The sequence below is a fragment of the Chiloscyllium plagiosum genome, unplaced genomic scaffold, assembly GCF_037043375.1.
Source record: "Chiloscyllium plagiosum isolate Xiang-an unplaced genomic scaffold, Cpla_swu_hap1 HiC_scaffold_12, whole genome shotgun sequence".
In the NCBI taxonomy this organism is placed as follows: Eukaryota; Metazoa; Chordata; class Chondrichthyes; order Orectolobiformes; family Hemiscylliidae; genus Chiloscyllium; species Chiloscyllium plagiosum.
Window position 1 is genome coordinate 57,215,928 of NW_028270150.1, and position 16,708 is coordinate 57,232,635.

General features: G+C 38.6%; 1 protein-coding gene across 5 annotated transcripts in view; it reads right to left on the minus strand.

Annotated features, from left to right (window-relative positions):
* Positions 1-1,265: 1,265 nt before the first annotated feature.
* The window catches only part of epha6 (eph receptor A6), a 687,522-nt gene continuing 672,079 nt past the window's right edge, over positions 1,266-16,708 (minus strand). For 3 of the 5 annotated variants that reach the window (XM_043700795.2, XM_087992858.1, XM_087992855.1), the window contains 2 exons: positions 12,098-12,247; positions 1,266-8,381 (listed from right to left, as the gene is read on the minus strand). In XM_043700795.2, coding sequence (XP_043556730.1) covers positions 8,267-8,381; positions 12,098-12,247 — 265 coding nt within the window. In that variant the 3' untranslated portion in view covers positions 1,266-8,266. Of the gene's footprint in view, positions 8,382-12,097; positions 12,248-16,708 lie in introns of those variants that run through there. The other 2 variants (XM_087992857.1, XM_087992856.1) reach the window with 2 other exon arrangements.

The following is a 16,708-nucleotide window of genomic DNA, read 5'->3' on the forward strand; positions in this document are numbered from 1 at the left end:
CCTTCTTTGCTGTCCACTACACCTCCAATTTTGCTGTCATCTGCAAACTTACTAATTATACCTCCTATGTTCACATCCAAATCATTTATATAAATGACGACAAGTCGTGGACCCAGCACCGATCCTTGTGGCACTCCACTGGTCACAGGCCTCCAGTCTGAAAAACAACCCTCTACCACCACCCTCTGTCTTCTACCTTCAACCCAGTTCTGTATCCCAATGGTTAGTTCTCCCTGTATTCCATGAGATCTAATTTTGCTATCAGTCTCCCATGGGGAACTTTGTTGAACACCTTACTCAAGTCTATATGGATCACGTCCACGACTCTTCCCTCATCAATCCCTCTTTGTTACTTCTTTAAAAAACTCAATCAAGTTTGTGAGACATGATTTCCCATGCACAAAGCCAAGCTGACTATCCGTAATCAGTCCTTGCCTTTCCAAATACATGTACATCCTGTCCCTCAGGATTCCCTCCAACAACTTGCCCACCACTGAGGTCAGGCTCACTATAGTTCTCTGGCTTTTCCTTACCACTTTCTTAAACAGTGGCACTACGTTAGCCAACCTCCAGTCTTCCGGCAGACTATCGATGATACAAATATCTCGGCAAGAGGTTCAGAAATCACTTCCCTAGCTTCCCACTGAGTTCTAGCACCCACCTGCTCATGTCCTGGAGATTTATCCACTTTAATGTGTTTCAAGACATCCAGCAGTTCCTCCTCTGTAATATGCACATTTTCAAGATGTCACCATCTATTTCCCCACATTCTACATCTTCTATGCCCTTCTCCACAGTAAACACTAATGCAAAATACTTGTTTAGTATCTCCCCCATCTCCCTCCAGCTCCACACATAGGCTGTCTTGCTGATCTTTGAGGGGCCCTATTCTTTCCCTCATATCCTTTTGTCCTTATTGTATTTATGAAAATCCTTTGGATTATCCTTAACCCTATTTGCCAAAGCTATCTCACATCTCCTTTTTGCCCTCCTGATTTCCCCCGTAAGTAACTTCCTACTGCCTTTATACCCTTTTAAAGATTCTCTCAATCACTTCTATGTATACCTCACAGAAATAGTAGCTTGAATGAATTATACCCGATATGCGTTGAAAACTTTTCACAAAATATAGTTCAAAAAAGACTGGCATTAAGGATGTAAACTTATCTTTTTCTGATTGAGCTGGTGCTCATAGGCGTGCAGCATTTTACAAGGAATGGTTATAATGCATGAATGCAAATGACAAGCATTGACAACTGTTTAATTTGCTAATAAATAGTTTAATAAATGAACTATTTTAATCTGTAACACTTTTAATGCTTCATTAAGAAATAATAGAAAAATAAAATACAGCAATAAGTAACTTGTACTTTGTACAAAATCTCTTTACATCATTGTTCAGCAGATATTTGCCATACAGCATACTCTGTGTGAATAAATGTCCCAGATTCAGACACCACAATTCTACCTGTCCACTCCCAGCTATAGAGAGCTGAAACTCTAATTACGATTAACTCTAGGCATGCTGGTAAATTATGGAAATTTTACATGAACTGATATTTGTTTAATGAATAAATGCAGTTGGTCCACAGATTGCTTTGCTTCATTTAACAGTTTGAAAACATTTCTGTGTTTGCTAGAGATCAACTGACAACTTTACAAATCTTAGAATTTCAACAAATATTTGTACAACATTAGCTTTTGATATTTGTTGCTCTTGAAAGCTGGCTGTAAACTATTGCTCTGAAGGTTGCAGAAGTGTCTGAGGAGGTCGTAAAATGTCAGGGATTGGACATTTAGGATCACTTCTGTAGCCAGCACAGAAAAGCCTGAAAACCTCAACCATAAATTACTGAACCGTTGGACCTAGCTGTACTCAGGAATAAAAAAAACTTTCAATTATTTTGGTCAGCAAGCTGTTTACAGCTCATATGTGGTTCTGACAGGAGGGAATTGCATCTGCTCTTATCCACTGACATTAATGACAGTATAGTATTGCTTACTTGCATTAATTGGTAAATAGTGATGAAAAATACAAAGAAATACATACATCTTTTTGAAACTTCCCAGTCATTTACAGGTACCTTTCTTTTCTGCTGTTCAGACCTTTGACAATCACAAATCATATCCTCTTGAAGCAGTGGGTAGCCAATTTACTCCAAACCTTCTATAAGTGGTACTTTAAAGCTAAACGCCCCTGGTGTATTTACCTGGAGTTAGTCATCATCAAATTTTATATTTCTTCTTTTTTGAATTATCCCTGCTCTGGTTAAATTTGGGAGCTTCATTTGCAGGAATTGTAAAGGTAACCTCCTGAGAAATAATTAGATATGCTACCAGTATGTAGAATCCTTTCAGCCAAATACTACAGGCCAAGGTTATGAGAAAAAGTGATCCACTTTTACCAAATCATTGAAATTCTGCTAAGACCACAAGAAAATATGTTTGTAAATTGGCAGAAATTGCATTTCTCCTAGTAGACCCTTTATATATCCATAAGAACTGCTAAAAAACAGAAATATTTTATGTGCTTTTTCAATTCTGAAAATTTTATCTACTGTACTTTTATTTCAGTTGTATGGGCTGTAGTTAACGTTGATCCATTTAACCGAAGCTAACAAATATTTAAGGAAATAGGGTGCATGTAACAACCTTAGTTTTCAGAGTTGGTTTAATCTTAAGGGGGAGAAATAAAGTCTTTTGAGGGTGTTAGGATTACTATAAATGTAAATTACTTATTTGTATCTTATTAAACACTTAAAGACAAATTTTGAGTTAGGTCAAAACAATAGTATTATAGAACTGTTGTTCAATACAAAGTCTACATAAGTGTTTAATAAAGTGAAAACGACTTGAAATAATCATCTTTCATTGTATGTTAAGTGGCTTGACTACTAAAGGGAATTGATAAATAGTTGAATGGAAAAAAAGACTACAGGACCATTGGAAAAATTCAGGACGGGCTGCAAGGCCTCCTTCTGCAATGCGTGAATCTATAATAGATTCGTTCACTTTACGTTGTTATTGCCAGCAAGGCTCAATCTTGGTAAAATTTGAAGAGGAACTTCTGCTTCCACGAGTAGTAGGACAAGCCATTTCACCTTTGTTACAGATTCCACCAACACTAGACTTAGACCCTGGCCACTTGAATGTTAAGTCTGTTTGAATAAATCAGACCAGCTCTGTTGATGTGTCACTAGACTCAAAATGGTGACTCTGCTTTCTCTCCACAGTTGCTGCCAGACCTGCTTTCTCCAACAACTTATATTTTTGTTTCAAATTTCAATGGTTCATTGTTATTGTTGTGATCATATGACCAAAGACTGGTGATCTTTTCAAACTTTCCAGATTTCTGTTTGTATACTAAGATTGTGTTCTGTATTGAATTAGGTTAGATTCCCTACAGTACGGAAACAGGCCCTTTGGCCCAACAAGTCCACACCGACCCTCCGAAGAGTAACCCAACCAGACCCATTCCCCTACGGTATATTTACCATTAACTAATGCACCTAACACTATGGGCAATTTAGCATAGCCAATTCACCTGTGGGAGGAAACCAGAGTACCCAGAGGAAACCCATGTAGGGAGAATGTGCAAACTCCCCACAGACAGTCGCCCGAGGCTGGAATCGAACCCGGGTCCCTGGCGCTGTGAGGCAGCAGTGCTAACTGCTAAGCCACCGTGCCGCCCCACAGGAATAGCTGATCCCAGACATAGAGGGTGTGCTACAATTGACTTTAATGACATTATACTGGTTTTAATCACCTTCTAGTAACCCCTTCTAAAAAGTGCATGTGAAACTGTTGGATCAAGACAGCAGCATAATCATATCTAGGTCTCAAATGTTACAGCTGTGGGAACATACTTCCTGTTTAGGCTCATACATTACGATGAGAATGAAATACTATAATCCTTGTGATAGAAGCAAAATTATAACAATGAAAAGAACTGCCTTCAGGAGAAGAGAGGATAAAACTATAAAAGTAGCACACAATACCAATCTGGGACATGTCTAACAAAATTGCTGAGCAAACTGATTTCTTTGTAAATGCAATTAAAATTAAAAATTTGGTGGTTTTAACTTGAATAAAGCATTAATATTAGCTGCTGATTAGCAGAAAATAATCTTAAGAGTTAAAGATTATATTTTCTCGAGGTTGATATTTTTAAAAAATCCCTATATCATTGAAAAAGACTAATGATCCAAAAACCGAGTTTAAAAATTCAACACCCTGATGGTAATGTGTGTTCTGGTTTTACAGAAGCAGTAAAAATGCAGAATAAAAACTGAACGAACTGCAGATGCTGTAAATCAGAAACAAAATTGGAAATTGCTGGAAAAGCTCAGCAGGTTTGGCAGCATCTGTGGAGAGAAATCAGAGTTAAAGTTTTGGGTCAAATTACTCTTTCTCAGAACAATATAGAATCCTGTGAGTGAACAGCATCACAGCAGAGAAGTTGTTCTGTGTCTATGATTTACACTTGCTTGTTAAGGGGGAGTATTAGAAGTCTATCAGAAGAAACATTATTCTTGGCAAAATTAACCAAATCAGACCAAGGATACAACTATTTAATCAAAGCCTTAGAGACGCCATGAAATTTACTGAACAAGAGACCCGTGACACATAACAGAGAGTGAAATCACTGGCAACAAAGCAAATTATCTTGTATTTGAGAAGATTAATTTTAAAAATGGACTTGAAATGGGCTTTAAATCATAACAGTAGCATGTATCTTGTTGATATAGATTAACGATAGGGATGCTGCTAACATGGACTGATTAATGGGAGGCAAATGTTAAATACACCATATGTAGCATTCTGACTGTTAAACTGAGTAGAATTTTGTAAGTTGTTATATTTTGAATAGTATTTATGAAAATTCACAAAAATGCTAATAATTTTTCAGTCTCTGGGTGGAAATTTTACAGCTATAAGATGTATTGTTATGTTTGAGACTGTCCTTCATTTAACAAAAAAAGGAGTCATGTGACCTGTTCTGCAGTTTTCCTGATAGCAAGCCTGGGCTTTAACTGTTAGAGAGTAAAGGGGGCCAAGATTGAAGATATAACATCTACAATTGCAAGCAATGGCAGGGTCTCATAAAATGAATGTAATGATTGTAAGGCTGTGAACTGTTATGCCTTAATCTGTCCATTTGATTCCAAAATATCAGATTGTTGGCCTCTTATACAAGTGATATTAGGTCCATGTGATTCAGGCTGGAAAGATCAAGTTTGTGAGGAATGACTGGAAGATTCACCTAGTCTGGATTAGAATCTCTGGCGGAGAAAGCTCACTGCAAAAGATAGTTGAGATTAAAAATTCACTGACCAAGGAAATAGGAGACTAGAAGCAAATCATAGGGAGTTAAGAATCACTTTGGACTGGTTCTAGGAAAACTGAATGTCCAATTGAAGGACAGTGTACAATAGATAATGGTGGTTTATTTAGTTTTAAACATTCTGTCCTGTAGTTTAAAGCATGAAGAGACCACAAAAAATGGTGTCCATTGTGACTTTCGTTTGCTTGTTATTGTGAACATTTTAAAATATGAAATCTTGACATGTTATTTGTTCAGCTATTAAATGGAAGTTAATTTTTTTAAGCTACCAGTTTCTATGGGAACCAAAAGATTGTTTTAATGAACTGCCATTTTGTTCAGAATTTTAAGTTCTTCACTAATACGTGTTCAAACATTTGCTGAATCTTTATTTTCATCTTTTCATGGCAGCTATAAAATGTCCTTGCATTTCCTACATCATCCTAGTGAGACTGTCATTCACTAATTCACACTTTGTGTCAATGCATTGATCCACGTAATGTATAGGCTGGCTGAAACTTGATAACAGTTGCCAAACTGTAGTTAATCTGAGGTTACTGATATGTAAGCTAAACATTCCAAACTGTGAAACCAACGACTAGAGAAATAAAGTGAAACAAATGTAGCAACTCTCAATATCTTATAGGGTGCTTTTTGAACTTGAGGTGGGATTTGGCTAGATGAGGGAACGGATGATTGGGGCATTAATGCCAAGCCCCCCTCTCTTAATCTGGTATGATGATAGATTTGTCTAAACAACCTGCTCAGAGATGTTATAACACACCTTTGGAACAGATGGGACTTGAACCCAGGCATCCTGGCCCAAAGGTAGGAACACAATCATTGTACCAGAAGAGCCTTACCCAAGACATTTTATCTCCTGGGCTTCATGTGAATGCAGCAGTAAATGTTGAGGAAGCAGGAGACCACCCAGAATAAGCAAAGGGAGTCTTATTGACAAGGATGTCAGTTGTGGAAAGTGGGTTTCAGAAAGGTGTTACAGCAGAAAAGAGGAAAGAACTGGGGCAGGGGAGGTCTAAACTTTCCCAGCGGGACCCAGAGGATCACTTGAGGGTAAAAATGACATCAAAGGCTCAACAAAATAACTTTTGTACTTGGGAGTCTCCTGGCTTTGGATCCTCTGCCCATTGAAATTCCATAGAGGTAATCCCAGAGAGGACTTTTTCCACAAGCAAAAGTTAAACTTGAAGTTAACTCCTGGTGACATTATTAGACCTTAATCTGCATCTTGAAAGATGATCCATGCTAGCTTTATGTGGGGACCCTTGCCAACTAGGTGGCATGGTGGCCCAGTGGTTAGCATTGCAGCCTCACAGCACCAGGGACCAAGGTTCAATTCTAGTCTCGGGCGACTGTCTGTGTGGAGTTTGCACATTCTCCCTGTGTCTGCATGGGTTTCCTCCCACAGTCCAAAGATGTGCAGGTTAGGGGAATTGGTCATGCTAAATTGCCCATAGTGTCAGACGCATCATTGGGAGGGAAATGGGTTTGGGTGGGTTACTCTTCGGAGGGTTGGTATGGGCTTGTGGGCCGAAGGGCCTTTTTCTACACCATAGGGTATCTAATCTAACTACTTTGAAAAGTAGATTGAAGTCTAACCGGCCACTCCGGGGTTCCTGTAGCAATACATAACTTTAGAAACCTAATTTACAATGTGTTGCATCCCTACCTCGGAGCCTCTCCAGTTTCAAATTCTACTGCAAGTTATGATGGCCATTGATATTGTCAGCAGGTTGAGTGTCAACGTGTAAATCCCTCCAACACTCGCCAATGATATGATGTGAGTGAGAAAAATGTGTGGCAGCCATTTGATGGAAGAATTGGAGTCTATTTTTAATATTCACAGCTATAAGCTACAATATGCATGAATATGTCATCACAGAAATTGGACTTCTTATTTTTTGGTGTGGTGACTGACTCAGTAAGCTAGATGGCTGGCATGGATCAGCCTGGGCTTCAATCCCTGGGCTGGACTGGGAAGCTGGCTTCTTGCCCTCCCTGTAGTGAAGTTTGTGGCGCTGTGGATCAGATCTGTCTTTGGACAGAGAACTCAAAAGGAAAAAGAAATGACAACTGTTATTCATGGCAATCTGAAGTGCTCAACAGTCATAATTGTAGGCACAATCTCAGAAACATAGGTGCACCTATGAACAAAATGGTTGCAGATTAAGGCCTAATAAATACTCACTGATATTAAAAGGCAATAGCCTGGTGATGGCATTAAATTGCTAACTACATTTTCTTTTCTGTAAAAATATACCTACACACATAAAATTCGTTCTCAGATGAACACAAAATGAAATAAGGCAACTCCCACATCTATTCTCATGAGTTAAATTGCAAGATCTTTTAGACTCAATACTTTCAAGTTCAGTTAATGTCTATTTTATCCATATACTAGCATACCAAGAATTAATTTGAAATAAAGAAAAAATCCTTTCGGATCTGTACAGGATAAATTACAAAAAGAACATATTAAAGTCAATCTTTTGATTGCACATTTGATATTAGCAGCTAAACAGTCACAAACATGGAAAAGAGATTACTTCTCAACCTATAACTCTAAACGTATCAATACTGTTGCAGCCACATGGCCATTAGAATATTACTGCAAGAGGTATCCATCTACACATGAACTGTTCTTTAAATAACAATGGAGTAATTGGCAATTAGTGTTTCTTAGACTCCACTTTATTAGCAATAGTTTGTTAGCTCTATGGGGAATTGGTTCGTAAAGTTTTATCTAAAGTACGGAAACTTGTGGAGGCTTAAGATTCATGTTGAAAACTTGTCCAAATTAAGGAAATGTCAACTATCAATGTCTCATCATACTTTCCACATAGACAAAGCTAGGCATTGTAGTTATAAAATGTTCTCCCACCGAACTTGCTGAGATAGAACTCAATAACATTAGTAGTGTATTCACACATGAAATCCTTTCTCCTGTATGTGGAACATGTGCAGTCTCAAAGTCTGTATACTGCTCACTATTCGTCTCTGATGTCCTATTAATGTGACCCCAATTCTTCTCACATCACTAGAACAAAACAAAGTAAAACTGAATTATGTCATAGTATGTTAAAGATTGGAAGTTTATATGAAAATATACAATCCACTCTGAAAACAAAGCCAGCTATTTCATTCATCTTTAGGAATCACCTAAAACTGAAGAAAGAAACAATGGTGATCCCAGCATATTACACTTGAATAAATTGACTGAAAACATATATGATACAGATAAAGGAAGCAGCAGTGATATAGCATAGTTCTTATTTTTCTATATTTCTGCATATACTAGCAAAATCGTAACAGACAGGAGGTTCATTTTGAACAGTTTGTGACAAATCTGGCAACTTGCAAACATTTTAAGATTTGTCATTTAAGTCTAAGTCAATTAGACATTTTGAGAATCGTCCATCATCCGATTTGTTGTCTCTGACCTCTCTCAACTTTCTGCCTCAAATTTCCATTGCCCAGCACTCCAAACATTTTAAATACACCTTCCACATAGGGAAACCAGTACATTTTAAAATTCATTCACAGGATTGGGGGCATCACTGGGTGGACTAGCATTTATTGCTCACCCCTAATCATTAACAATTAAGAATCAACCACATTGTTGTGGGTCTGGAGTCACATATACAGCAGACCAGCTAAGGACAGTAGTTTCCTTCCGTAATGGACATTAGTGAACCTAATGGGGTTTTCCCCTGACAGTTGATGATGGTTTCATGGTCATCATTAGACCCCTAATTCCAGATAGATTGTAAGAAATATTTCAAAAGGGAAGATTTACTTATGATTGCTCATCTTTATAAATCAATGTAGCTCCCAGGACTTTTTCTCATAGAAAAGGAGAAAGAAAATATGGACGAGATGCATCGAGTGAACTGGAGATTACTTTTGTCTATTTACTCACATTGAAGTTTACAAATGTCAGAATGCTCATAGCACAATAAATGTTAATCTGCATTAAATTGGGTGGTAATGCTGGCCAAACAGATACTTATAGACAGATTAAACCAGTGAGCAAGAAGGTGGCTGGTGAGGTATAATGAGGGGAAACATGACAATATTCACTTCAGTATCAAGTGAAAGAGGCAAGATATTCTTGAATGGTGAGAAAATTAAAAATGCTGATGTTGAGAGGCAATTATACAAAGAACACAAAGCTAGCAAGCAATTAGGAAGGCAAATCATGCTGTGCTTTTCGCATTATTTGGAAGTAACAAATATTGAGTAGCATGGACTCAGTTCACCTGAAAAGCTCTACCACATTAATTAACTTTTTTGGCTGTTTCTATTTACAGCAAGTTGAAGTTATAGATAAATGTGTGTGCATCTGCCTGTTAGTTTTCTTCTTGCTGGACAGCACATGGCAATTGACCAGTTTTACAACTAATTATTTCTCAATAGCATCCCCGTGGGAAAAAGGAATAATACTTGGAAATGAACATGCTGGGCATACTGGAGCTACATTATGAGATGTCTGGGATGTGTTGGCTCAGTATGAGTCAGTTTCATGTTTTATTAATTTTTATTTTTGTAATATCAAGCTCCAAAAACTCTTGTTGAACGCCTTGATGAAGTCCATATAGACAATGTCTATCACTGTCTTCATCAATCTTCTTCAAAAAATGCAATCAAGTTAGTGAGACAATTTCCCACACACAAAATCATGCTGACTCTCCCTGATCAGTCTTTGTCTTTCCAAATGCATGTAAATACCATCCCTCAGAATCACCTGCAACAACTTACTTGCCAGTGATGTTAGGCTCACCAATCTATAGTTACCTGGGATTTCCTTACAGCATTTATCATCATAGTCATTGAATCCCTATAGTGTGGAAGCAGGCCATGCAGCCCATCAAGTCCACACCAATCCGCTGAAGAACAATCCAGTCAGACCCAACCCCCCTACCCGAACCCTTAACCCTGAATTTCCCATGGCGTATCCACCTAGCCTGCACATCCCTATGGCACATCTTTGGACTGTGGGAGAAAATCAGAGCAGCTGGAAGGAACTGACTCAGACACAGGGAGAATGTGTAAACTCTGCACCGACAGTCACTCAAGGGTGGAACTGAACCCGGGTCCCTGGCACTGTGAGGCAGCAGTGCTAACTGCTGAGCCACTGTGCCTATAATGGCATCACATTAGCAAATCTCCAGTCTTCCTGTATCTCACTCATGACTATCGATGACACAAATATCTCAGCAAGAGGCCCAGCAATTTCTTCCCGAGCTTTCCGCAAAGTTCCGGGAAATACCTGATCAGGTCCTGGGGTGTTTATCTGCCTTTGTGTATTTTGAGACCTCCAGCACCTCCCTCTCTTCAGTAATATGAACTCTTCTCAAGACATTAATATTTATTTCCCAAGTTCCCTGGCTTCCAAGTCCTTCTCCACAGTAAAGTTTGGTGCAAAATATTTGTTTAGTATCTCACCTATCTGCTATGATTTCACATAGAAATTGTCTTGCTGATCTTTAAGGGGCTCTATTGTCTCCCTAGTTACTCTTTTGCCTGTTATGTATTTATAGAATCTCTTTGGATTCTCCTTAACTCTATTTCCCAAAGCTATGTCATGTCCCCTTTTTGCCCTCCTGATCTCCCTCTTAAGTATACTCCCATTGCTCTCATGCTCTGCTATGGATCCCAGCTGTCAACATCTGATATATTCCTCCTTCTTTTTCTTGATCAGAGCCTCAATTTACCTAGTCAACCAGCATTCCCTACACCTACCAGCATTGACCTCCAGACCCACAGCAACGTACCATCTTTGAACTCTTGTTGACTCATTTGTAAAAGCTTTCCACTTTCCAACCATGACTTTATCTGCGAGTAGCCTCCCTCAATCAATGTCTGAAAGTTCCTGTCTAATACCATCAAAATTGGCCTTACTCCAGTTTAGAACTTCAACTTTTTGATCAGATCTATCCTTTCCCTAAATATTTTAAACTAATAGAATTACAATCAGTTGGCCCAAAGTGCTCCCCCACTGACACCTCAGTCACTTGCATTGCCTTATTTTCCAACAGAAGGTTAACTATTGCTTCTTCTCTAGTAGGTGCATCCACATATTGAGTAAGAAAGTTTTCGTGTACACATTTGACAAATTCCTCTCCATCTTAGGCCTCAACATTATGAGAGTCCAACAGTTAAAATCTCTTACCATTACAACCCTAATTTTCTTACAGATATCTGAGAGCTCCTTCATATTTGCTTTTCAATTTCCTGCTGACTATTAGGGGAGCTATAATCGATCCCAACAAGGTGATCATCCCTTTCTGGAAAATGATGAAGAAAATTACTTAGTAGAACCAAGAGATACGTTAGAGAAATAACATGATAATGGTAAAGCAGTGTGGTAAAGGAGAAAATTGTTATGCTGAGATAAAACTGGAAGAAAGGGGAAGTTGAAGTGGAAACAAAAGGGGAATCCCTTGCTTGTATGCTTAAAGCACAATTAATTTATAGAAATAAACTGAACTTAAATTACTGGACAGTATTAGATTAGTTGGAAGAAGGGATACCTCAGGAATAGAGGTTCTGGTTCAATTTAATCAGATTCATAACTTGTCCAGCAATTTCTGTTTTGTTTGCTTCAATATGTTCTCTCTTTGATGAAGCAAATTACATGCATACCTTAATCTAAAATCACATACCAATGAGTGCAAATGCTCAGACAATAGTCTCAGAGAAGTGAGATTTGAGCAGCCACCATAAGATGTTGTGACATTATATTCTACTTACTCAATACTCATCCTTGTGACTGAATCCAAACTTGTGAGGCCTGCGGCCATGAAATTGCTCTTGTACTGTTCCATTTTGATTGAGTCCAGCCAATCATTTACGGAGAGAAACAAAGAAAACTCTGGCAGTTCACCAGGAGATTCTGGTAATCTGTATTAAAAGAAATTCAAAAGTATTCTGCATTTGTTGCATTCATAATGAAACTGTTACACATGTCCTTACATTATTTGGAGCCTGACCAGAAGGCGGCAACATTTTATCAGGTGAAAATTAAAGCTGATAACCAGAACAGCTATTCCATGTGTGTGATTTATGGCTACAGTTCATCACCTGAACACAAAATGTTACCCATTTGCTTTGATCTCATACAAAGAATCGAATGCTTACTGAGAAATATTTGAAATAAATCCCAAGAGAAACAATAAACATAACCAGAAAATTATGATGAAGTGGGCTCAATCAGGTGATAAGTAGTTGGTCTACAGTGTGAAGAAAAAGATTCAATAAACCATTTTGCAGTATAAAGCAAAAGAAAATGTAAAACAATTAATTAATAGTGTCAGTCGTGTCTCAGTTAGTAGCACATCAGCATCTGAGATAGAAGACTTTGTGTTCAAATCCCACTCCAGAACTTGAGCACAAAAATACTAGTCAATTGCAGTTCAGAGACAGTGTTGCATTGATGGAGGTGCTGCTGTTTTGATGAGATAAACTGAGGTCTCGTTTAACTGCCCAAGTGGTTGTTAAAAGTCCCATGGCAATATCCTGAAGAACAGCAAGGGAGTTGTTCTCAGTTTCTTACTCAGAATAATGCCCACATCCCATGAATGATTTAAGTAAAACACAATCAACCAATAGTCTGATTTTGGGGGCTCTCCTGTGACACATAGATCGTGTCCCTACCAGTTCAAGTCCCACCTCCTCCAGAGATGTGGAATAACATGTTTGAACAGATTGGTTAGAAAAATAGGTTAAGTACCAAAAAAAAATTGACATTAATAATGCGAGAAATGTAAGGTTAAAGGTTGAATTGATTATTTGGTTTTCTCTTTAAAAAAGAGGTGTGACTTTAAAATCAGGTCTTTAAAATCACTAAAGAATTTGAGTGTCATCATCAAATCGAGAATTGGGAATTTCACCAAAGTTGCTTGCCTTTGTCCCAGTTGTGTCAGGCTCTAAGATTTTCATTCTGCTGAAGCAAATGAGGGGATAACCTAGTGAAATGAACAAACATAACTGGAAAACTTAGAAACTCATAAATCTGTCAAAATAAATACAATTCACTTCATTGAATTTTGAAAACCATTAGAAAACCAATACATGAAAAGCATACTATTAGAAGACCAAAACTATTTTATATCAAGCACATGCATATTCCCCAGAATAGAAGTGCAAAAAAAAACCTCTTGTCATGAAAAAATTATCAATGGATTGGTCGGTAGCTAAGCCAACAAATTGGCATTTCCTCAGACTGTTCTATAATTAAACAGTATTTATTAAAGCAAAATGATCAAACATCTCTCAAAGCTTTCAACAAGCCAACAGAAGGCAGAGATGTTCTTTACAGATTGAATGAAAGTCACTGGAAATATTTAAGCAATTAGGCAGTAATCTCATACTGGGCGATGCTTTCCATATTGTACAATGCAGAATAACAGTCGATGGTCTATTCTAATACATCTGAAGTTTTTGCCACTTTTCCAATTTTCTTCTCTCACTTGGCAGTTTGCCAACTGTCAGCACTAACAACTTGGCAACCACATTATGTAATGGTCACTTATCTTCTTCAATTGCAGCACTATCAAAATTCAATTGAGTAAAGATAGAAAAAGCTCAGGCTACAGCATTTCATGAAGAGTTAAAAAGGGAGCATCACCATTTTTACCTACCAATCAGGCACTTCTTATGCCCAAGTCCTAGTTCACATCAGTATTCATCAGGTGTGACTTAGAAATGCTTCAAAAATGTAGCCATCTCCAAGTAAGTTACAGATATTCTAAAATATCCACTTCCACAATGGTGACAGCAACTTTTGAACAGCAGAATTAGCGATTCCCAGCCAGTATCCTTTCTGACATTGTGGAAACTAGCAAGAGTCAGAAGTGGGGCATGATCTGTGATCTACTCTCCAGCTGCCAACGTTTTCCTCCTGCCCAACTCAATGTGGTCCTTGAATCTGGTTTTGGGGCAGAATTTCACTCCATATAGGGGAGATGATGGATATGAGCAAGTGCATTAATTAGCTTACCTTAGTCAAGGTGAGTGAAAAGTTGATTGTCAGAGGCCAATTGTAAATTCTCAGTCAGTTCACAAGTTCCCCACAGCAGCAGGAATAGGTAAATTGTCTAGAGGGAACCTCCCAGTTACAGACTGAGGAGGTTGGAGGGATGAAGGAGAGGGGGCCTGTTTCTCCAAAAAAGCTTTAAGACCCTTCCCTCGAACCTAGGGATGAAGGAGAGGGGGCCTGTTTCTCCTAGAAAGCTTTAAGACCCTTCCCTCCAACCTACCTGTAGCCCTAGGTCACCTTGTGGTTGTGCTTCCCCTTCACAATAATGAGGTGAAAGCCAGGACCACTAATAAGAGCATAAAACGTAGCAGTCATTCAGCCCATCAACTCTGCTCCAGCATTCAATGAGATTATGGCTGATCTGAGAATCCTCAACTCCATTTTGCTGCCTTTTCCCCATAACCCTTGATTCCCTTAGTATTTAAAAATCTATTTGTCTCAGTCTTGAATGTACTTATTGGCATACTTTTGACAGTCTTGCAGTAAATGATTCACCCTCAGAGAGAAAAATATCTTCCTCATCTCTCTTGTAAATAAGTGAATCCTTTCTCTGAGATTGCTCTCTGGTCCTAGACTCTCCCACAAAGGGAAAAAACCTTTACACATTACTATATTAAGATTGTAAATGATTCAATAAGGCCACCTTGCATTCTCCTAAACTCCAATGAGTAGAATCATAGAGATGTACAGCATAGAAACAGTCCCCTCTGTCCAACTCGTCCATACCGATCAGATATCCCAACCCAATCTAGTCCCAACCACCAGCACCTGGCCCATATCCCTGCAAATCCTTCCAATTAATATACCCATCCAGATGCATTTTAAATTTTGCAATTTTACCAGCCTCCACCACTTCCTCTGGCAAATCATTCCATATATGCACCACCCTCTGCGTGAAAAAGTTGCCCCTTAGGTTTCTTTTATATCTTTTCCCTCTCACCCTAAAACTATGCCCTCTAGTTCTAGGGAAAAGACTTTGTCTATTTATCCTATCCATGTCCCTATGATTTTATAAACCTCTATAAGGTCACTCCTCAGCCTCCGACGCTCCAGGGAAAACAGCCCCAGCCCATTTTGCCTCTGCCTATAGCTTAAATCCTCCAACCCTGGCAACATCCTTGTAAATCATTTCTGAACCCTTTCAAGTTTCACAACATCTTTCCTTTAGGAAGGAGACCTGAATTGCACGCAATATTCCAACAATGGCCTAACCAACGTCCAATACAGCTGCTACATGACCTCTCAACTCCTGTACTCAATACTCTGACCAATAAAGGAATGTATACCAAACATCTTCTTCACTATCCTATTTACCTGTGACTCTACTTTCAAGGAGCTATGAACCTGCACTCCAAGGTCTCTTTGTTCAGCAACACTCCCTTGGACCTTATCATTAAGTGTATAAGTCTTACTAAGATTTGTTTTCTGAAAATGTAGCACCTCACATTTATCTAAATTGAACTCCATCTGTCACTTCTCAGCCCATTGGCCCATCTGATCAAGATCCCGTTGTAATCTGAGGTAACCTTTTTCGCTGTCCACTACAACTCCAACTTACTCAACTGCTTCTCATGAGCAAATCTCTTCATACAAGGGATCAACGTAGTGAATCCTCTTTGGACTGCCTTCAGTGCTGTCAAAAATAGAAGCACAAATAGGCCATTTTGCCCTTCGTGCTTGCTCTGCCATTTTGATCATCCAACTCATGCAACTATATATTTCCTGAGGTAAGGGGTTCAGAGCTGTTTACTAACCAGTGCCTTGTACAAATTTAGTAGCATCTCCCTATTTTTACTCTACATTTCCTTTGAAACAAAGGCCAACATTATATTTGCCTTCCCTATTACCCACTGAACTTGGATGCTAGCTTTTTGTGATTGATGTGCGAGGGCCCCCAATTCTCTTTGTGCTGCAACCGTCTCCAGTCTTAAAATAACATTCAAGTTTTCTAGTCATGCTGTCAAAGTACACAACTTCATATTTTCCGACATTTTATCCCATCTGCCAAACGTTTGTCCACTCATTTAACCTGTTCATATCACTTGGTTGACTTCTTGTGTCATCCTCACTACTTGCCTTCCTACTTATTTTTGTGTCATCTGCAAACTTTGTGACAGTACATTCACTTCGATCATTCAATTTGTTTATATATTATGAATAATTGTGGCCCAGCACTGGTCTCTATAATATTCCACTTGTTACAGGTTGTCATCCTAAGAATGCCCTTTTTCTCCCATCTCTCTGTCTTCTGGACAATACTCTATCCATGCTCATACACTACCACCAACATCACGGCCTGTTATCTTATAAAGTAGACTTATTTG